The following is a 21,851-nucleotide window of genomic DNA, read 5'->3' as shown; positions in this document are numbered from 1 at the left end:
ACTGCTATGGATTTTACTCCTACAGGAACTAATGAATAAAATACTAAAAATCAAACCAAAAAAAAAAAAAAAAAAAAAAAAAGTTAAATTTTGTTATTGAAATCCAATTTCTTTTATTTTATACTACACTTTAATTTTTTATTTGTTGTAAAATATTAAAAGAAAATGCACATTAAAACCAATCGAATAAACAAGATTACACTTATTAAATAAAAATAAAATAAATAAAATTAAAGGGGATTGTATTTATTATATTTTGACAAAAAAAAACTTGCCTTCCGATAAAGTAATAGTAAAATAACAAAAAAATAAAAATTGTATTTAACAGTAAAATTAATTTGAGGACTGTATTTTTATTACATTTTAATAATAAAACACACAGACCAATTAATATATAATTATATACAATAAAATCCTGTTAATTTATTACCTTTCAAAAAATGTATTTATTTTTTACATTGACAAAAACACACCCGGACAATTATTGACTTATTTGCGCCTAAAATGTTATTCAAAATTAATTTAAATGGAAAAAATTAGGGGAACAGTAAAAAAGAAAAGAAAAAGAAAATCGCCTTAAATATTCGAACGTTAAAATTTCTCTCCCTCTAAAACCGGACGCCTTTCTTTTTTCTACGCAGCACAAGAGCAGAATATTCACACAAGGAGATCAGGATGAGCGTCATTAAGATCCAAACGAGACAAAACGCCTCCCGCAGTCATACAGAGCTCATCTCATGCACGACTGCTTCTCAAAGACGGCTTGTCTTTCTGGAGCTCGACAGCATCCGTCCCTTTGAGTTACAGGGAAGAAAGGAAGTCATATTCACATTCAAGCTCATCTTCTTCAATATACCGCTCTTTGTCTGCTGAAAGCATGATGAGCTGCATTTAACTGTGAGATTCAGAAAAGATGAAGCTAAACTGAAAGCAACGCAAGCTGAAGACACAGGAACCGTCGGATTCACATCACGGCCATTCATCAAAAAACTAAACTTTTATTCACTTAATTACATTTTAATAAATGTAATAGGATTTTTTTTTAACTTAAGGGGATTGTATTTTTTAAATTACCTTTTAAATAATAAAATAAAATGATATCCATTAAGATATAAATCCCTTTATATCACAAAATGCAATAAATATTTAATACTTGTTTGTGTTACTGAAAGGTATTTTAGGGTGTGTGTGTGTGTGTTTGTATTTTATTTCTGAAAGGTAATTACATTAAAGGAAGAGTTCACCCAAAAATTTTAATTCTGTCATCATTTAATCAAACCTGTATGAAACCCTCTGGAAGATGTTTTAAAGAAAGTTTGTAACCAGGCTGTTTTGGGTCACCATTTATTTCCAACCATGGAAGTCATTGGTGACCAAAACAGCCCTTTAAACCAAGACAAACTTTCTTTAAAATATCTTCCTTTGTGTGAATGAGGACAGGGTTTTCTTTTTGGGTGAACTATTTTATTATGAAAAAATGGGGGGGGGAGAAAAATATTCATGAAATGAAACAAATCTCCTTAAATATTATTATCTTTCTAAAAAAAACAAAAACAAAAAAACTATATTTAAATAATAAATTATTATATTTAATAATAAAGTAAACTTACGTCATAATTTATTAATTTTTTTATTATTAAAACATTTAGTTTTAGGAGGGTTATTATTTCATTATTGCTTGTATTATAGAAAGGCGTTTTATAGGATCATTTTATTTTGTGCTATTCGTTTATAGAAAGTTAATTATATTTAAGAGGATTTCATTTTTAATGTAAAATTCGTATTTAATTTTTTCTTTACAATGTATGAAAATGACGACTTCGCAAACACGTCCTCAAACACTTTAACAATAAAAGAAACGAACAATAAATTTATAAAACCAAAAAAAAACCCTTTATCTATCCTTACCTTTCATGAAAATAAAATGAAAGGGTATTAACCTGTGTGAGTGTGTGCTGGTTTGTTCAGTCGTCCAGCGCCTGCAGGAGATCGGCCACGGACTCCAGCACGTAATCGGGCGAGCAGTGCTTCTGCTGCGGCTCCTGGCTGTCTCTGTACGCCAGCGCCTCCTGCAGCGTGGAGACTCCCGTCAGCGTCAGCACCGTGGTCAGGCCGCAGTTACTGCCGAACAGAACGTCCGTCTCCAGCCGGTCCCCGATCATCAGCGAGCGCGCCGGGTCCACGCCGAACTGGCTGGCGATGCAGTCGAACATGAAGCGGCTGGGCTTCCCGATGACCGTGGCCTTCCTGCTGCTGGCCGTCTCCAGAGCCGCCGTCAGGCTCCCGGACCCTGCCGCGCGCGCGCACACGCACACACACACACACACACACACACACACACACACACACACACACACACACACAAACGGTCTCGTTTAGAAGAAGACGACGGATCTATTAAAGTGCCCTCACTGCGCATCTTTGAACGAAGCGTGTAACTCGGCTCTAGGTGAATGAAAACATCCTGAAAGCGCACCGTGCAAAAGAGTCGACTCCGAATCATTCAAACGACTCGTTTTTTTAGAACGAATCACTTCGTGATGACGTAAAAATGAAACGCAATTTCGCTCTTCGCCGTTAGGTGTCGCTTTTTTCACAAATGCTGCTTTAAAGCCAATCGCTGGAGGGGTTTAGAAAAATGAGTGTTTGAGACAAACAAACAAACGAGGTAAAAATGCATATTATAAAGAAAATTGTGCTGTCAAACAACTACTCACATTCAAAATAGAGGCTTTTGTTTTCATAACGTGTGTGCGCTGTGTATATTTATTATGTATATACCAACACCCATGCATGTATATATTAAAAAAAAAATTAAAAAAAAAAGTCCAGTATCGAAAAAAGTGAGGTATTTATGAGCAAGTCATTATTAAAAATTAAAACAAAAATTAATATTAAAAATTGGGTGTACTGAATATTTTAAATGCATACATTCTGAAATGTTTAATAATTTGGTTAAAAGTTAAATTAAATGGTTAAAAGTTAATTAAACGCTTTCAACTGGACTTCATAGGCGTTTTTAATCGTGAGAGAATAGGACCGTTCTTCTCAAATGATCCAGACCAGTCTCTTTGTGAATCAGTCAATGTGTTTCTGACAGTCAGCTTCTAGAGGCACAAACAACAGGCCTAAATCACACAGCGGACATGCACAGCCAAAACTCTCACTACGGTCATTAAAATGACTTTAAATGTTGATTATTATATTGTTTTTATTGGATTACAGCAATGGTTACGAAAATTAAGCAGAGAGATAATAAATAATGCAAAAGTTTTTTTATAAATAATTATCTTTTTTAATGTTTGCACTAAAGCAATGAGTTTTGTTCGTTGTTGGTAAAGAGGCTTAATTATTATTTAAAATAATGCAGAAAAACGCAAAATGCAGGCTTTATTTTCTTATTTATTATTTTATTTTCTTATTTCAATTTTTCCCCTGCTTATAGTTGCCGTGATTTTAATAGCTACAATGCATAAAAATTATATATTATAAAACCAACTCATTTAAAAAAATTGTCAAAATGCACATTTGTACAGCAAGTCAAATATGCTTTGTTTCCTTTATTTAAAAAAAAGCTTGCTTCATCCAGATTTGTAAGGTTTTATTTTGCTTTAAGAAAATATATAGTGTATTTTTACACCCAAAACTCTCATCACCGTCGTTTAGAAAAACGCTTTAATTCATGTTATTAAACTTAAACTAATATATACTTATTTTTAACTTTTGCAATAAGAGTTTTGTTGGGAGAAAAAAAGGTTGAATTGTGAAAATGATCTGAGAATGGAGGAAAATCTTAACCTTTAATTTAATAATAATAATAATATTATTTAAAAATCTTAATCCTAAAATCGACTTTTCCTATTGCAAAAAAATGCTTAGTCACAATCATTTTAAAAACCACACTGCATAAAAACATTTTATAATTTTATTTTAATTTATTTTGCATTGCAAGCAATGGGAGTTTCAGTAGATAAAGTTTTGGATAAAGTTCACACAAAAATTTTAATTCTGTCATCATTTAATCAAACCTGTATGAAGTCCTCTGGAAGATATTTTAAAGAAAGTTAGTAACCAGGCTGTTTTGGGTCACCATTGACTTCCAAAGTATTTTTTTTTTTCCCTTCCATGGAAGTCATTGGTGACCAAAACAGCCCCTTAATAGGAGACAGAGTTTTTTTGGGTGAACTATTCTTTTAAAGGAATTTACGTCTCATTTTACAACACAATTATTAACCGGAAAGGAAAATATTTGTGAAATGAAAGAAAGCTCCTTAAATATTATCATCTTTCTAAAATAAAAAATAAAGAGAATTATATTTATTTTTTAAATAATAAAAAGTAAACTTATGCTATCATTTATTAAATACATTTTAATTTTAGGAGATTGTATTAAAATCCCTAATATTTATTATTTTACAATAACAATTTTTTATTAAAACATTTAGTTTTAGGGGATTATTTCATCATCATCATCATCATCATCATCATTATTATTATAGCTAGTTTAGAGGATCATTTTATTTTGCGCTATTCGTTTGTTGAAAGGTAAATATTTAAAATCACGACATTTAATAAAAAAAAAAAAAAAAATATATATATATATATATATATATATATATATATATATATATATATATATAAAAGTTTTCAAAATTTGCTTTCTAAACAATCATCTTGATTTTCCCACATATAAGGTTTTATTTTATTTCAAGAAATGATATGCATGGTGTATTTTAAAGCCAATTAAGCACGTTTACTCTTTTTGTATTGTTATTTAATTATTGTCACTGAAAAAAAATAATAATAATAATAATAATAATAATAATAATTACACTTGTAAGGTTTACCAGGAACCCAAACTGTTGCGTGTTTGCATTTGCATAATTACACCCAAAACTATCATTTAAGGAAAAGCCAGCACATGATCACATGAAACAAATATTCAGTTTAAAGCATACACAGCCCTTCTCTTTGGACGTGACCCATGCACTCGCCCTCGCTTACCCGGGGTGACCCTTCCTCCTCTCAGCGGGTGCCAGGGGTCCGGGTCGGTGGCCAGGAACAGGCACTCAGAGTTCCTCAGGTAGCAGCAGGCTTTGGCGAGCTTCATGAAGGTGAAGTTCTCGTCGTACCCCACCAGCACCGCCTTCACATCCGGGTCCAGCGGGCAGGTGTAGATGCTCGCGCCGGGCTCCGCGTCCTCCTCCTCCGCCACCGGCACCCCGGCGTCCCGCAGCTCCTTCATCACCCCGCCGCAGCCGATCACGTACACCTTCCCGCGCAGCCGGGCCACGTCGCGCAGGTACGCGGCGGAGCAGTACGCCGAGCTGAAGATCTCCTCCTCCGCGACGTCCGCGAAGCCGAGGCGGCCGAACTTCTGCACGTAGTTCTCCCGCGGCCTGGTGCAATTGTTGGTGACGAAGAAGACGCGTTTGCCGCGCTGCTTGAGCAGGCTGACCACCTCCGGAGCCCCGGTGACGGCCGTCTCCCCGTTCCAGATGACGCCGTCGCAGTCGAACAGCACGTTGTGTTTGGCGTCCAGCAGGTCCCGGATCTGAGCGCCGCGGAGCGTCACGCAGCCCCCGCCGCCGCCTGCCATCCTGCTGGCTCGAGATCCTATGATGGAAACAAGCGACGAACTGCGTTTGTTTTAATCAAACGCGCGGAGGATCCCGTACGTTGACGGTTACGAACGCGACGCAGTGTAGCGTCTCACCAGCGCGTCCATCGCCGCTGCTGATGGAGGCGGGACTAAAAGCGAACCAATCGCATGTTTGGATTGCGCGGAGGGCACGCCTTCTCCTCTGCGTCCTCCAATCAGAAGGCGCGCAGGCGCAACGCTCTGTGATCGATTATTATAGCAACATTTCACATAGGACATGAGTAATAGGAAACACAAGTGGGCGTGGCTTAGTGGACAGAGGTGATCTCTAATTGGTCAGGTGTGATCGGTCTAATCAGTAGTTTAGTGTTTATTTATGGTTATAAAGGTTTCATGTATGCACTATGCATGTTTAGAGATTAGTTTTTTTTCCAGCTTCAAAATAATAATAAAAAAGAAATCAAATCTATATAAATTAGTATATTCATAAAAAACTATTTTAATTTGTTATAAGATTATTTTATTACAATGAATGTATAATATTATTACTTATTTATTACTTTTATATTTTATATATTATTACTTCATTTTGAATTAAAATATAAATGTTTACTATACACTTACGTCTAGTAAAATAACAAAAAGCATACATCACACACATACAAATATAATATACAAATAATTTAAATAGATTGCATACAAAGAATATTTTCTGCTAATAATAATTAGCGTATTATGTATATTTATTATGTGTGTGTATATACTACAAACATGTTTATATATTGCATATATTTATAGTATAAATTCTGTTTATATATACTGTATGTGTATATATACAGTACACAAAAAATGTAACAAATTAAATGACAGATGGACCCATATTTGCATCTAAAGAAACATACGACAACTGAGAGTTAAAATTTTTCACATTTATTATATTTTAAAGAAAAGTACCTCGTCTTTCTACTGTCGCAACGGTCTCCTAAACGCTAGGTGGCGATAGCGTAGAGAAAGCGTGATTCATTTCAGCGAATCGGTTCGTTTCAGTGAACCGACGAGTCCCGGCGCGAACTCTTTTTGCAGCGAAGTATTAAGTCGTTGAATGTCACTGCTTATCACTATATTCGCGAACTCATCGTATTGATTATGTAAAGTGTTCACGCTAACTAAGGAGCGAGCGTTTTACGAACTGTTCACGAATCGATTCAATCGAATCACCAAGAAGATTCACATTCGCGAATCGCCAGTGCATGAACGCGAGAGTTGAAGCTGTCTGAAACGCGCGGCTCGGATGTGAAATATCAATATGATTAAAGCTCTTTTTAAAGCTTTTGCGCTCAGGTGGAAATCCTACAGGCACAGATTCGTCCCCTGGATAGCGTTAAATCTGCAGAAAAATGAGAGGTAGAGTTCAGCTCCGCTTCGGATTCTGTTCGGTTACTGAGTCGAGTGCTGGTTTGTTTGTTTGTTTTTTCCCCAGAACTCTCCGTCAGGTGAAGGATCGATCCCGAGACAAGTTGGTCGAGGACGAGGAGGTGCTCCGGGCTCTCGTGTGTTTATTCACGCGGCTCCTGAAACGCCAGCGCGAGCTCCCTCGGTCCACGCCCGTTCCCGCCGAACGCGACGCGCTGATGCTGAACGCTCTGGGCTTCTGCGTCGCGCGGAAGCGCAGCTCTCTGCCGTTCGCGGGAAACGGAGTGTTCGTGACGCAGGGTCGCGCGCCGAAAGGAACCGTCGTGGCGATGTATCCAGGTATCCTTTGTGACGTCACGCGTCACCGTAACAAATCATCTCAAATAAATAAATCAAAGCCATCTTCAAGAGCACTCTATTGTAATTCTATTTTAAGTATTTGTTTTCTTTGTGTATGAAAAAAAACCCCTCTCTGTTCGTGCCCTAGTGCTTTTTTTTTACGTTTTTATATTTATATTATATATTTTTATATTCTCTTTTCAAACTGTTTTTAGACATTTTATGCATACAACTCTTGAGCAATTTCATACTTGAGATGAAACAGTGTATCCTGCACGTGTCCCTGCAACACTTTAGATCTTTAGATTTCAGGCATATATTCTGAATGAAATTATATCAATTATAAATAAAACTATTTAACCACTATATTATTTTAAACAATGCTTATAATGAGTATTAACTACATCAATATTATATTTTTAGAAATATATTATTACAAATATTATTAATTTTACTACTACTAAAAATAATTAGAATGAATAATTTAATATTCACATTATTTTACAACTGCATTGGTGATTTTAATAGTTGCATAATAATTAAATTATTAATAATATTAATGATAATATTGTAATTTATTAATGAAATAATACATAATTATTCTACACTATTTATAATAAATATTTAATTCAATACTGATATTTTAAATAATATTTACTGATAATTTATATTCATATTATTAAATTATATGGTAATATTATAAATAATATTATTAAATAATATACCTCTTAAATATTAAATATTTTTGTTAGAATAATGATTATTCTATTTATTTCTATTTATATATATTTCTATTTATAATAACAGTAGTATTTTTTTTTTTCCTGATTTGTTATTACCGGGATGTACTTTAATCTTTTAACTAATCTTCTCCAGGAACCATCTATCAGGCGGGGGAGCCCATCTTCTTCCAGTCGATCAGAAATCCGTTTGTGTTTCGTTGCATCGACGGCGTTTTGATCGACGGCAACGACAGAGCCATCTCTAAAACAGTGTACCGGTGAGCAGCAGCGTTCAGAGCGCTTTACAAACACACCGACTCGAATCCAACGTCTCGCCCCGATGAACGCAGATCGTGCAGCGGACGGGACAGACTCGGCCCCTTCCCTCTGAGCGACTGCTCCTGGCTGACCTCTGACCCCGTCAACCCTCTCGCGGTGGGACAGTACGTCAACAACTGCTCCAACGGTCAGTCGGTTTGATTGCGGTGCACACCGCTCCGCTCTCACGAGAGAGAAAATAAGCGTCTTGTCCTCCGCAGAAAAAGCGGCGAACGTCTGCTATCAGGAATACGACGTGCCCCGTCGGTTTCCTCTCGAGCTCCGCCGGTTCCTGCCGAACGTCAACTACAGAGCCGATACTCGAAGGCGAGATCCCGCATGCCGTTATTGGGACGTTATGGATAATGGCGTTTGCTGATTGCTTCGTCTTTCTGTTTCTGTTTCAGACCTTTGCGCTGCGTGGTGCTCGTGTCGCTGAGGGATATCGATTGTGGCGAAGAGCTCTTCTCCAACTACTACACAATTGTGCATTAAGACTTAAAGTCTGTTTGTATTGTACGTATTAAATATGTGGAAAACGAGCAACATATCGTGTTGGTTTCCTGTGCTAGGAGTTAATTTGAGCATTTAGTGCACAAGAAACATGAAGGGATTTTTCTTAAAGGGACAGTTCACCCCAAAACAAGAATTTTGTTATTAAATGCTCAACCTTATGTCCATCCAAACCTTTATTTATACACACACACACACACACACACAGGGAGTGCAGAATTATTAGGCAAGTAGTATTTTTGAGGATTAATTTTATTACTGAACAACAACCATGTTCTCATCTTATCAAAGCTGAATATTTTTGGAAGTAGTTTTTAGTTTTAGCTATTTTAGGAGGATATCTGTGTGTGCAGGTGGCCATTACTGTGCATAATTATTAGGCAGCTTAAAAAAACAAATATATACCCATTTCAATTATTTTTACCAGTGAAACCAATATAACATCTCAACATTCACAAATGTACATTTCTGACATTCAAAAAATAAAACCAGTACTTGGACGCGTGTGATGGAGCATTGTCCTGCATGAAGATCATGTTTTTCTTGAAGGATACAGACTTCCTGTACCACCGCTTGAAGAAGGTGTCTCCCAGAAACTGGCAGCAGGACTGGGAGTTGAGCTCGACTCCATCCTCAACCCGAAAAGGCCCCACAAGCTTATCTTTGATGATACCAGCCCAAACCAGTACTCCACCTCCACCTCGCTGGCGTCTGAGTCGGACTGGAGCTCTCTGCCCTTCACCGATCCCATCAAGACTCACTCTCATTTCATCAGGCCATAAAACCTTAGAAAAATCAGTCTTGAGATATTTCTTGGCCCAGTCTCGACGTTTCAGCTTGCGTGTCTTGTTCAGTGGTGGTCTTTTTTCTTGGCCATGTCTCGGAGTATTGCACACCTTGTGCTTTTAGACACTCCAGTGATGTTGCAGCTCTGAAATACGGCAAAACTGCTGGCGAGTGGCATCTCGGCAGCTGCACGCTTGACTTTTCTCGGTTCACGGGCAGTTATTTTGCGCCTTGGTTTTTCCACGCGCTTCTTGCGACCCTGTTGACTATTTTGAACGAAACGCTTGATTGTTCGATGAGCACGCTTCAGAAGCTTGTCAGTTTTAAGAGTGCTGCATCCCTCTGCAAGATATCTCACTATTTTTGACTTTTCGGAGCCTGTCAAGTCCTTCTTTTGACCCATTTTGCCAAAGGAAAGGAAGTTGCCTGATAATTATGCACACCTGATATAGGGTGTTGATGTCATTAGACCACACCCCTTCTCATTACTGAGATGCACATCACCTAATATGATTAACTGGTAGTATGCTTTCGAGCCTATACAGCTTGGAGTAAGACAACATGCATAAAGAGGATGATGTGATCAAAATACTCATTTGCCTAATAATTATGCACTCCCTGTATATATATGTATATAGCAATTAATTACTATATATATTAATTATATATATGTATATGTATATGTATATGTATGTGTATATATATATATGTATATATATATATATATATATGTATGTATATATATATATATATATATATATATATATATATATATATATATATATAAAAGTATATTTATTAAATATGAGATCAGAGACTGTTCAGAAAACAAATTTTTCTCAGAATTAACTTTGACTATAAATAAGGTGTTTGTCATTTTTGTCCAATTCCAAAGTCATATGCTACATATTTTACGACTGCATTGGTGACTGTAGTAGTTGCGTAATAAATGATTTATAATTCATAATTATCATTTTTATTCATATTAAATAGTATCAAATAAGAACAATAGCAAAAATGATTATAAATGCATTACTTTATTATTAATTTTATTATTTGTGATATTTTATTATTTTCACCTTTAATTGTATTTTTTAATGTTTTTTCAGTTTTAATGGGGATTGTGATTTTATATATATATATATATATATATATATATATATATATATATATAATTTTTTTAATTATACTAAAGTGAATTAATGAACTCCATTCAAGTGCTTGAGTCAGTATAATTTATATATATTTTTAAAATAATAGAATTTAATACTTTTATTTAGCAAGGGTGCTTAGATGAAAAGTGATGATAAAGGCATTTATAATGGTAAAAAATATTTCTATTTCAGATAAATAGTGTTCATAGCGATATCGGAAGTATATCGTATCAACCGTAATGAAGAAATAAATTGTGATATAAATTTTAGCTATATCGTCCAGCCCTACCTGTGCTCAGCTAAAATCAACGACGGCAAACTTATAATGCATTATTACTGAAAATAAACATCCAGAGGCATCGAATTCGATCCAGTATTTGTTCGGATAAAGCCATCAACACGATTATAATATCTCCAGAACTTTATTTCTGGAACGGTTTGCCAGTTAAGTACAACATAAAATACAAAATAAAACCAACGAAACAAGAACAGTGCGTCTATGTACAAACATTAAGAATGATAAAAATTTCCTTTTCCAATATTAATCGCCGTTTGATTGTCTATTTAACACTAGAATTTTATAACATCAAAATTTGTCGAAAAAAAAAAAAAAAAAAAAAAAAAAAAAAAAAAAAAAAAGCGCAACTTTACCTAGTAACTCTCCCTCCTCCAAAAAAGCATAAGTGAATGAAAACCGATTGGATATGAAAAAAAATAAAATAAAGCGTAAAACATTCCAAAGATAAGGGAAGGTTTTTCAATGTACATTTTTTTCCCCTTGAAGCAGACAACCATTACTACATTACAATTTCAGTTTTAAGCCATTAACTTTTTTTTTTTTTTTTTTTTCATTTTTTTTTGTTTTAATACAAACTTTGGACATAAATTACCGCACCAACACAATTTTCCTAAAGCTCTTTTCGATTCTCGGAGGGGCAGAAGAAATGAATTGCACAACCTACGGGACAGAATTGGAGAATATTGTATTTAAAAATCGATCAATACACATCCTTCAAGTATGTCGAGACAAAAAAAAGAATAAAAATAAACCATGAATCTGGATTCTGGCCGCAGGTACGCAGCGCGAGCCGCCCGACAGATCGCCGGTCCTGAAAAGCCTCCCGGGCGTTTTCCAGGTCGATTCAACACGCGGGTTTTTGAATGAGGGTTAAGGCAACGCTGCAAACCGGGCTTCTGCCTTAACCGAGAGACATTCGAGTTCAGTAAATCCCTAAGATGCGATAATACTGTACATTCAGCTAGCGCCGGCGCTCCCGTGAAGATTTCACTCGAGCACAGAACGCTGACGCACTACACCCACTTGCAGTTGAGCGAATAAATAAATAAATAACTCTCTTCTTGAGCAAATCTCTTGTGAGGAAAAGCGTCGGACGAACGGTAAAAGGAAGTCGAGAAGGCATTCTTGTGGCGTACGCAGACTCGAAAGCAAGTCTTCAAGTTCAAGTCTGTTTGCCGAGGAAGAAAAGAAAGTAAATAAAACGGGAAGGGACGTCGGGTGTCTGTACATATTTACAAATTATTGCCATAGGAGAGCGTGTGAAGGGGAGAAAACGAGCAAACGAGGTCCGAAATGATCCGTTTCATCTGTAAGCGATTCTCGATGCATAGATAAAGGTCAGTGCTTGTAGCAAAATGAACAGGAAAAAGAAAAAAAAAAATCATTTACAACGTTGCATAATCGGTCACTGAAGGGAACAGACGGGGTGAGAACGGCGGGCCGGCTCTGTTCCCGCGGCGAGGAATCCCTGCAAAAAACGTTTCAATAAATAGTGATCTCGAATACACACACACACACACACACGCACGCACGCACCAAAAAAAACGTGCCAGTATATCTCAATCATTTCGGGGAAACAAAAACGACCATGATGCAGTCCGGTGGTCTTCATTGCAATAAATACGCTGACTGCTAAAGCAAGAAGAACGCTAGTAATAAATATGCGTATAAAGTAAAAAAAAAAAAAGAACGAATCACACACGTCGTAATACCTCTATCGTATTCAGGGTCTATGTATTCGCTAGAACCACTTTCAATCGTTCGCAGGTTTGTTTGTTTGTTTGTTTTTTTGCGGTCCGGCGTCAACGCAGCAGAAAATCTCCCAGGGCTGAGCTTCTTGCGGGGGCTTCTTGTGCTCGAAAACGGCGCCAAGCGGAGCGGTCGTGAAGGCCGAGGCGCCTGTAAACACTGATGGGAACCACAGAGGAGAGGCCGAGCTCGCAGCCAGTCGTCACGGCTTAGGACAAAAAAAAAAATAATAAAAAAAACCCTCGCCGTCGGCCCGAGTATCAGGAGTTCAGTTTTCCACAGTATTCGGACGTAGACACGTTTATATGACACTTCCAAGAAATTCAAGACTGGAAAATAAATGGCTGTATTAACTCTTGAGAAATCAAGATTTAGGTCTGTACAATTAGACATCACTGATGTCATAGTAAAAATAAAATAATAAAATAAAAATAAAATGGAAAAAAAAAACTAAAAAAAAAAAAAAGATCTAAAAAGAATCTGTACATATATACACATGTATATAATCAGGAAACCAAAATAAAGCACATACTAGTGCTGTCAAACGATTAACCGCCATTAATCCAATTCAAAATAGGTTTTTGTTTACATATACATACATATATGTATGCGTATATATACACACACACACATATATGTATATATATATACACACACACATATATACACATCATGTATATCATACATGTATATATTTAAGAAATTATATTTATACATTATTTATAAATTACATAAATGCACACACATGCATGTAAATATTTGGAAAATATTTACATGCATATGTATATTCATATATGCATAATAAATATACAGTACACTGGAGGAAAAAAAAAAAAAGTTGAGCAGATTTTTGAGTTCTCAAACCGAATAAAACGAGCTGAGAAAACTCAAATCTGCCGAAGCAGGGGCCCGTTTCATAAAACAGGTTTTTCCAAATAAGCATTTATTTCAGTTAGTCTGACCTTTTGATCAGGTTCAATAGAAGTCAGACTGACTGAAACGAACCTGGCTCACGTGGTCAAATCTTCACAGTGCATGCACGCGTGTACGACTTCTTTTGGATGCGATCGATCGCGACCGGCCGTTTGACAGCGCTAGCAAATACGCGAAGGAGTATGCAGGCTATGTACACGCAGGATTGCAGCTAGTCCCGTGAGAGTCAGCTCGAGTTACTCCGACTGAAGCGCCGTGTGCTGATGTAGTGTGTGCGCTCCCATGTAGCTGCCCGCCTCGCCGAAGTCACTGACCGAAACCGCCATTTTGGCACTTGTGATGTGGTGCGCGCGGCCCTCGTAATCCACGCCCATGCTCCTGCTGTCGTTTATGAAGGGTTCCGACAGGCCCATCTTCAGCCGCTTGGCCGGGGGCCGCTCGCAGTCCTCTCCGCACACGCCCATCTGCCCCAGGTCCGAGTGATAGAAGCCGCTTTCCAGCAGGTTGAGGCAGTCTCCGTCTCCGTTGCTGGAGTAGTTGAGCGGCTCCTCGTGGCGGTGAAGGCCGTCCAGAGGAGAGAAGTTGTAGGAGTCTAGACAGCCGACGTCTGCGGGGTTACACACCGACGCCACGGTGCTCGTCAGCGCTGCAGGAAGAGGGAAAAATATATAAAAATGACTGCTATTTAAAATAGCCATTTACTTTGTAGTGAAACGTGATTTGTGCATTTTCAGCGTCATTACTCCAGTCATTAGTGTCACACGATCATGCTGATTTGCAGATTAAGAATTATTTATCATCATTATCGACGCTAAAAAGAGTTCGGCTTCATATCTGTGCAAACGAATAAATCTTCGAGCATTTATTTTCATCAGTCGGATCTATGCTTGCTCGATAAAAATCATTTTTCCTAACAAAAACAATGACCTCCAAATTAATGTGATGCTGATTGTTTTTTTTGGTTGTTGACTTTAAAATACTTCTAAACAAATTACAGTTATAATTACTTTTTGAATATTATAATACACAGTGTGTGTTATTTGTACATAGTTTTTTATAATGCTCAGAGTAAATTATAAAGTTATTACTTTTGTTTAATATATATATATATATATATATATATATATATATATATATATATATATATATATATATATATACACATATATATATATATATATATATATATATATATATATATATATATATATATATATATATAATAATTTATTTCAACAATATATATATATTATTATTAATATATTTTTTTATTTACATACACACACACACACACACACATATATATAAGATATTGTATTGTTAAACCCTTCTTATATAGCTAGTTTAGTTAAATATGTATAAAAGCTGTTCATTAGTCACTTCACTACAGGTCTCTGTTATTACACTAAGCACTGCTGTAACGCAGTGGCTTATTGTCTTACTCATTGGTAGTCTGCTACCAAAGAATTAAAACGGTGACGGAGTAAAAGCATGTGTTAAAACCTTTAGTAACGTAGCGGAGAGATCACTGGCTGTGATGGAGTTGAGCAGGTTGAGCTGTTGTTCGGTTGGAGGCTCTATCCTGCCGCTGCTGCTGGAGCACACAGAAGCAGATCCATCCACCAAACCCTCGGCCTCATCCACCAACCGGTCCATCAGATCCCTGCACAGGACGTCAGCCTTCAGAGCTCACCACAACTCACCTAATACTCTAATACTTTCCAACAAATTCACACTTAAGTTTTCGGGATCGAAAATCAATTGCAATTCCAGAATCGAATACTTCTCGTAAAATGCACATCTTTTAAAAATGTAGCTATTTGTCTTTGATTCACTGATTCAAGAGAGTCATTCAAAAACACTGATTCACACAGTGAGTCACTGAAACACCCCATTCATACATGTCTTGCGATCTTGTTTAGTTGTCTAATATTTATTATTCTTCAGAACACATCCTCCATTAAATTTAATTCATCCAGATCACGCAACGCAATTTTTTTCCCCACAAACAGTTCTTAAGTGAGTCTTTATGTAGATTTCCGTTCATAATATTCAACAGCGGTGTTGGGTTGGGTGTAATTACTCGCTCTTATTTAATTACTTTTCCCTTGAAAAAAAGTAAAGCAAGAGATTACTTATTTTTTCTGTATTTCAATTGATTTAATTGACCTTAATACTGCGTACGGACTAGAACCTTTACACACGATACAACAGTGGATTTATCATCAAAAGTCTAGCCTTAAAATTACATGCTTTTTATGTATTCTACCAGTTAAAAATATTGCTAACTCTTTAGTGTTTTAATTCTCTCTATTAAATAGATGGTTATTATTAGCATGAATATTACTGGGATATTGGCTATTCATTGTTATTTAAAAAACATTAATGTCTTATACATCCTACGCAATTCTTAAACTTAATAACTACTTTACTAAGAATTAATAAGCATTAACGGAGTATATCGGAACAAAAGTCACAGTTAATAGTGAGAAATGGACTCTAATTTATGATGGAGTTATTATTTATTTGAAATTTAAATGATATCCAACCCTGTCCGCACCGAACATTTTAACATGCACTCACGTGACGCCAGGATAACTGCTGAACTTCTTCTTCCCGAATCGGTTTTGCTGGACGAAGAAGTCGAATCGCTCGGACTTCTTCCACATGTAGTAAAACGCCACGCATTCCGCCACCGTTCGTGTGTTGACCTTGAAAGAAGCGTTAATAAATCAAGCGTTACCGGAGCAATACGATGCAAAACAATATTTCTACCTGCATTCAAAGGAAAAAACAAAGACCCACCCTACATTATCTTCTTCAGAATATTCTTCACAGTTACAAAAATGACATTTTGCTTGCATGCAGACGGTATTCATGCACATGAATGGCTCAAAACTGCGTTTTAAACAAGACAACAGTGTTGAGGATCAAACATGCAGGAGAAGAGACAGCATCTTACTTTGTGTTTCTGGATGAGGTGGAAGTTCTTCTCATACAGCAGAAGCGCGTGTTCAAAATTTCGACATTCTTCTTCAGACCACGGGAGCATCTCGTCTAAATGACGCGCACACACACACACACACGTTTATTTTTCAACACGCACTTCAACAAGCCTACTGCAGCCAAACAACAACATTTCCACTTACTCTTTGAGGATTTGTCGTTGCTGCGATACCGTTCAAGAGCTTCCTGGACGTTGTAGTTACACTTTAAAAGCCCATATAAAGCCTGGAGGAAACAAACAGGTCAGTTAACCCCAAAAAGCCTACTGAACATTTAAGGTCATGCCCTGCATGCCTTCTGTCTCTTTCAACGTTCACCTTCAGCTGCTCTTTCTGCTCTCAAATATCGAGTGATTTTTATGAAGTAAACGTAAGAGTAAGTGCTTGTTTGCAAACGCGTTGCTTTCCCTGTTCCTCAGAGAAGAAATGATCTCCAAGCCTCCAAAACGCACATCTTCTGAGGAACATTTATTTCTTCGTCCCTCTATAAGCATTGCACTGCATTATAAGTTTGGATCTTTTCACTCTCATCTTACATGTTATTGGAGATATAGAGCGACGACTGTATTTTTAATAACTTTATATACGCATCTGCCACACTGTTATGAAGATCTGATTAATTTACATTACAAGCATCAGAATTTAATCACTTTTTTGTCATCTAAAATCAAATATCTGCACATTTTGAGCCTCAATATATCTCCTCCCCTCCATATTCTCACTATATCAGACAACATGCGCCATCAAAGTTCGAAAGCATCTATTTAGTGGACAGTTAGCAGCCCATCAGGCGTAAGAAATGTGTTTGTTTTGTGTGAAACTACCGATCCGTCATCTTCACCTGCTCGTTGTCTTTGACCAGAGAACATTTGCCGTCTCCTTCCGTCTTTCCATCCGCACTCAGAGCGTCCCGCAAGAAGCTTTTGACTTTTGGCTCGGGTAAGATATCGGGCTGCCAGAGCAGCTGATCCTCCTCTGCGTACACTGAAAAACACATTTCGAGGAAAGCCCTGCATCAAAATACTTTTCTACAGCTTTTTCGCTCGCGGATGGCCTATCAAAATCCCATTAAATAAACACGTCTCACCCTGCATTCATTTGCACAGAATATTTTCCTACGAAACGCATCATTTCATGTTGTATTTAACAGACGAAGTACGTAAACGCTGACTAAAATCTGCATTTACCCCCATTTAAATATCAAAGACTCACCTTTTTCATGGTCATTATAACAGGTGAGAGCAGGAATTTCTGCCTGATATTCAGATCCCACCATGATCTCCTGCGAAAACACAAATTAATATGCATTGAATGAGTGCACATAAATGATAGAAACCAACCCCTTTTACACTCAAACTTTGATTAAGACTGAAAATAATCTGTTATATATGTACTAGTCTTCACTCTTATCTCAGTATGTGAGGTTTTTTTTGTATTGTGTGTGACTCCATGTAGCACCAGGTCCAGGAGAAACGTTGTCTCATTTCACTATGCACTGCACAGCTATATGTTGTTGAAATGACAATAAAAAGCCACTTGACCTGATATCCGACTCTAGACTGCAATAACAAAGCGTAGCCTATAAAAAGAAAAAACGTGTAATAATCTCACTCACCTTGCGAGAGTCTTCGGGACTCAAACCGTCTTCCTCGCCCTCAGATTCTTTGTCTCCATCGTAAACCGCATTCGCTGGAAAACAAGCGACAGAATCGATTGCTGCGGGAAAAACAGGCACGCCGCGGAAACTGGAGGACAGATGACAACAAAGGCAAACGACTTACAGCGAAGAGTCCTGGGGAAGAAGTCGTTGGTTTCGTGTGACGTCACAGACGGTGTGAGGTCATCGGCAGAAGACTGCGTTTCTTCATCGTCCCCAGAGAGCAAATCTTTAGCGATTTCCTCCTGTCACGAGAAACGGGACCACGTCGACGAACAGCAAAAATGTGACAACTGGTCAAAATTATGATTTTTGAAAGTAATTTTACTACTTAAGAAACATTTCTGAATATTATCGGTGTTGAAATCGGTTGTGCTGCTTCAGATTTTGCGATACATTACCATTTGGGTAAGATGACCAGATGAATACATTGTACAATTTTTAAGTACTTATTTTTAAATTAAATACTTTTATTAAGCAAGGACGCCTTCAATAATTCAAAAGTGACAGTAAAGACATCCATAAAATCCAAAATAAACTTTCAATACAAAGAATCCTGAAAAATAAAATCCAGTACAGTTCCAACAAAAATATCGGGTAATATTGATAATAACTATAAATGTTTCTTGAGCGGATATTAGCACGATTTATGAAGGATCGCGTGACGGTAAAGACTGTGATGAGGCGGAAAATTCAGTCTTGCTCACAGAAATAAGTTACATTTAATTTATGTTACCTTAAACTGTACCGATATTTTAAAACGCTTCCGGTTTTACTGCATTTCTCCACCATCGACCAAATTCAGCCTCGGTGAGCAGAAGAGGCTTCTTTCAAAAACACTTCATAAAACCAAAAACGTGATTTACAGTGAATGTTTGAAGAAGCCAATCACTAAAAAAAAAAAAAATGACAGTAAATCTTAAGATCTCATTACAGCTATATACTTTAGTGACTTACTTTATCTAATGTCATATCAGGCAGCTCATCGGTGAGCTCTACAGACGAACTATCCACACTCGACCCTCCGACAGCACTGTCTCCAGCTTCATATCTGTACAACGCCAGCAGCTCTTCCAGCGGCATGCTCCCCTCCTGTGAACGCACACACATTTAACTCAACGGTTCACCACAGCAATTTGTGTTTTGATAACGTCAGACTGGTCGCGTTGGTTATTAGCGACAATACAAAAAACAATCACAATCCCTAAATGTAAAGCGACGAGCGTCGGACACATAACAGCAGAGATAAACGAAGGCAAACCTTCTCCAGATCGGCGATTTCCGAGCTCCCGCTCGACTCGCCCTCCCTCATCTCCTCTTCTTCTAACGTACGCTCATCATCGAAATCGTGCACCAGCATCTCTGCCGTCGGGTCGAAATCGTGATCTTCCGATGACAAAGAGCCAACTGAAAATATCATAAAAAATATTTTTTATATCTCTTTTATATGTATCATTTATATATTTCATGTAGTATTCAATTATACACAAACATACAATATAAACATTCATGCACATGCACACACACACACATATACATGCATATATATACATATATATATATACATATATATACATATATATATATATATATATATATATATATATATATATATATATATATATACATACATATATATATATATATATATATATATATATATATATATATATATATATATATATATATATATATATATATATATAAATAAAAAAACAATTATAAAATAATAAATTTTGAGAAAAATTTACCTGGGCTTGTACTTCCAAAGGAAGCCTGAAATTGCAAAAAAATAATAAAAGAGATGTTTAGAGAATTTACAGAATAACTTGTGTTAATAATTAACAAATAATAACAACAATTAACAAATAAAATTGTAGAAACCGTAATTTCTTCCAAATTTCTACAGACACTGTAATAATTTAGTTTGTTGCAAAACTATGGAATACATTTCAAAACGTCTAATGTTTGAAATCTTAATCATTTTGATGGTTTTTTTTTGTTTTGATCATTTTTTTCAGTTTGACGTGAGTGACAGCTAATGATATCTCCACAGTTTTACTGTAGTAAAGCTCACTTTAAAGTACTGTTACCATAGCAATTATTCGTAAATAAGAGTATGAATTGCACACATGACAGTCCAACGAACGTTAATTAAACTGAATTAAAATTAGTTCAATCAAAACTGTCAACGACAATAAAAATATTAAAAAGGCACAGAAATTATTAATTTAAAAAAAATACAAAAATGACTCACAATTTGTACGTTTTATTAATTTAGATTTGAAAATGATACACAGAAAACACAACAGAAGCAGTCTGTCAGGATTACTAATAAGTCAAAGCAATATTTAGTATTTATTCAGGGGCTCCGCGTCTCAAACAAAATACAGCGACGAGGAATTATAAAATAATACATGTTTATTTTTAAAAAAAGGGAAAAAAATATTTTGATGTCGTCACTTCACAGCATCAATCCGGTAACGTTACTGCAGCAATGAAAAAAAATCACTCTGAAACCACACACAAGTATTTAGTCAAAAACCGGGAATAACAGGGAAGTAAAAAAAATATGAAAACGGGCGAAATAAAATAAACTAGCTGTCTCACGACTAACTACCCATCGCGGCGCGCTCGACGCTCGCGGAGGCTTTGGCCGCTCAGTGAGATCTGACGCCAAATATCGGAACGCTCGACGCTAAAAGAGGCCCCATCGGCGTTTTAAACACTCGTTATGACGGCCAAAACCGTCCGCATCTCCCCAAAACCAACCTTCATCCAAAGATAAGACGATATTACATACAATCAGGTGTAGAAATCCCACAACAATGCAGCGTGGTAAGAGAAATTAACGACCAAAATATGACGCCTTCCCCCTATTTTCTAACTTACCTCCGCCATCTTGGTACCTTTCGGCTACTAAACTGGCTTTACGACGGAGCCCGGATTGACGTCGCGAACCAATGGCGTGAGCGTATTCCTACTGGTTCGCTGTGATTGGCTGAGGCGTTTAAAACGCACGGCGAGCAGAGCACGGGATTGGCTGCCAGGAGCGAGCTGGTTGACGTCGAAACACCGTATTCCAGTGGGTTTAATTACCTGAGAATTGATTAGTATGTATTAAAACACACATATTAAGTTGTAAATTATTATTATTCTTTTGAAAACATACCGGGTGAACTGACTGTATGGGATAAATATATATTTTAAACTGACAGAATCATCATCATCAGTAACTGCAATGATTTTACTTAAATGCATGATCAATATAGTCTATTTTAAAACAAGAATATATGGGAAAATAAAATTATTTGAAAGCCTCCTGACTTTGTAGGCATATTTCTAATAATTCTCCTGTTTAA

The 21,851-nt window shown here is 36.6% G+C and overlaps 3 protein-coding genes across 3 annotated transcripts; 1 reads left to right on the top strand and 2 right to left on the bottom strand.

Moving 5' to 3' along the window:
• Window positions 1-336: 336 nt before the first annotated feature.
• On the bottom strand, window positions 337-5,990 carry LOC122333849 (pyridoxal (pyridoxine, vitamin B6) phosphatase). The gene is made up of 3 exons (XM_043231681.1): window positions 5,005-5,990; window positions 1,941-2,290; window positions 337-794 (listed from the first exon to the last, which is right to left on the bottom strand). Exons 1-2 carry the CDS (start codon window positions 5,597-5,599, stop codon window positions 1,965-1,967), a joined length of 921 nt encoding a protein of 306 aa, XP_043087616.1. The 5' UTR covers window positions 5,600-5,990; the 3' UTR covers window positions 337-794; window positions 1,941-1,964.
• Window positions 5,991-6,332: 342 nt separating this feature from the next.
• Window positions 6,333-8,940, top strand: setd9 (SET domain containing 9). The gene is made up of 6 exons (XM_043231604.1): window positions 6,333-7,006; window positions 7,083-7,354; window positions 8,231-8,354; window positions 8,427-8,542; window positions 8,616-8,721; window positions 8,802-8,940. Exons 1-6 carry the CDS (start codon window positions 6,909-6,911, stop codon window positions 8,887-8,889), a joined length of 804 nt encoding a protein of 267 aa, XP_043087539.1. The 5' UTR covers window positions 6,333-6,908; the 3' UTR covers window positions 8,890-8,940.
• A 4,736-nt stretch (window positions 8,941-13,676) lies between these two features.
• Window positions 13,677-21,396, bottom strand: mier3a (mesoderm induction early response 1, family member 3 a). The gene is made up of 13 exons (XM_043231695.1): window positions 21,382-21,396; window positions 20,241-20,265; window positions 19,751-19,896; window positions 19,447-19,581; window positions 18,614-18,734; window positions 18,448-18,521; window positions 18,045-18,114; window positions 17,674-17,816; window positions 16,977-17,058; window positions 16,790-16,884; window positions 16,411-16,538; window positions 15,344-15,490; window positions 13,677-14,472 (listed from the first exon to the last, which is right to left on the bottom strand). The coding sequence occupies exons 1-13, from the start codon at window positions 21,388-21,390 to the stop codon at window positions 14,064-14,066; spliced, it is 1,584 nt and encodes a 527-aa protein (XP_043087630.1). The 5' UTR covers window positions 21,391-21,396; the 3' UTR covers window positions 13,677-14,063.
• Window positions 21,397-21,851: the final 455 nt, after the last annotated feature.

Source organism: Puntigrus tetrazona, unplaced genomic scaffold (assembly GCF_018831695.1).
Source record: "Puntigrus tetrazona isolate hp1 unplaced genomic scaffold, ASM1883169v1 S000000397, whole genome shotgun sequence".
NCBI lineage: Eukaryota > Metazoa > Chordata > Actinopteri > Cypriniformes > Cyprinidae > Puntigrus > Puntigrus tetrazona.
The sequence above is the reverse complement of the archived record's forward strand: the minus strand, read 5'-3'. Positions and strand labels throughout refer to the sequence as shown.

What these genes read in the sequence shown, in the direction of transcription:
- LOC122333849 (XM_043231681.1), bottom strand. Translation starts at nt 5,599, where the DNA reads ATGGCAGGCGGCGGCGGGGGCTGCGTGACGCTCCGCGGCGCTCAGATC. An exon ending in AGGAGGAAGGGTCACCCCGG is followed by an intron (nt 2,291 to 5,004) that starts GTAAGCGAGGGC and finishes CGCGCGCGGCAG; the next exon opens with GGTCCGGGAGCCTGACGGCG.
- setd9 (XM_043231604.1), top strand. Translation starts at nt 6,909, where the DNA reads ATGATTAAAGCTCTTTTTAAAGCTTTTGCGCTCAGGTGGAAATCCTAC. An exon ending in CGTCGTGGCGATGTATCCAG is followed by an intron (nt 7,355 to 8,230) that starts GTATCCTTTGTG and finishes AATCTTCTCCAG; the next exon opens with GAACCATCTATCAGGCGGGG. An exon ending in ATCTCTAAAACAGTGTACCG is followed by an intron (nt 8,355 to 8,426) that starts GTGAGCAGCAGC and finishes CGATGAACGCAG; the next exon opens with ATCGTGCAGCGGACGGGACA.
- mier3a (XM_043231695.1), bottom strand. An exon ending in TTATAATGACCATGAAAAAG is followed by an intron (nt 17,817 to 18,044) that starts GTGAGTCTTTGA and finishes TGTGTTTTTCAG; the next exon opens with TGTACGCAGAGGAGGATCAG. An exon ending in TGGTCAAAGACAACGAGCAG is followed by an intron (nt 17,059 to 17,673) that starts GTGAAGATGACG and finishes TGTTTCCTCCAG; the next exon opens with GCTTTATATGGGCTTTTAAA.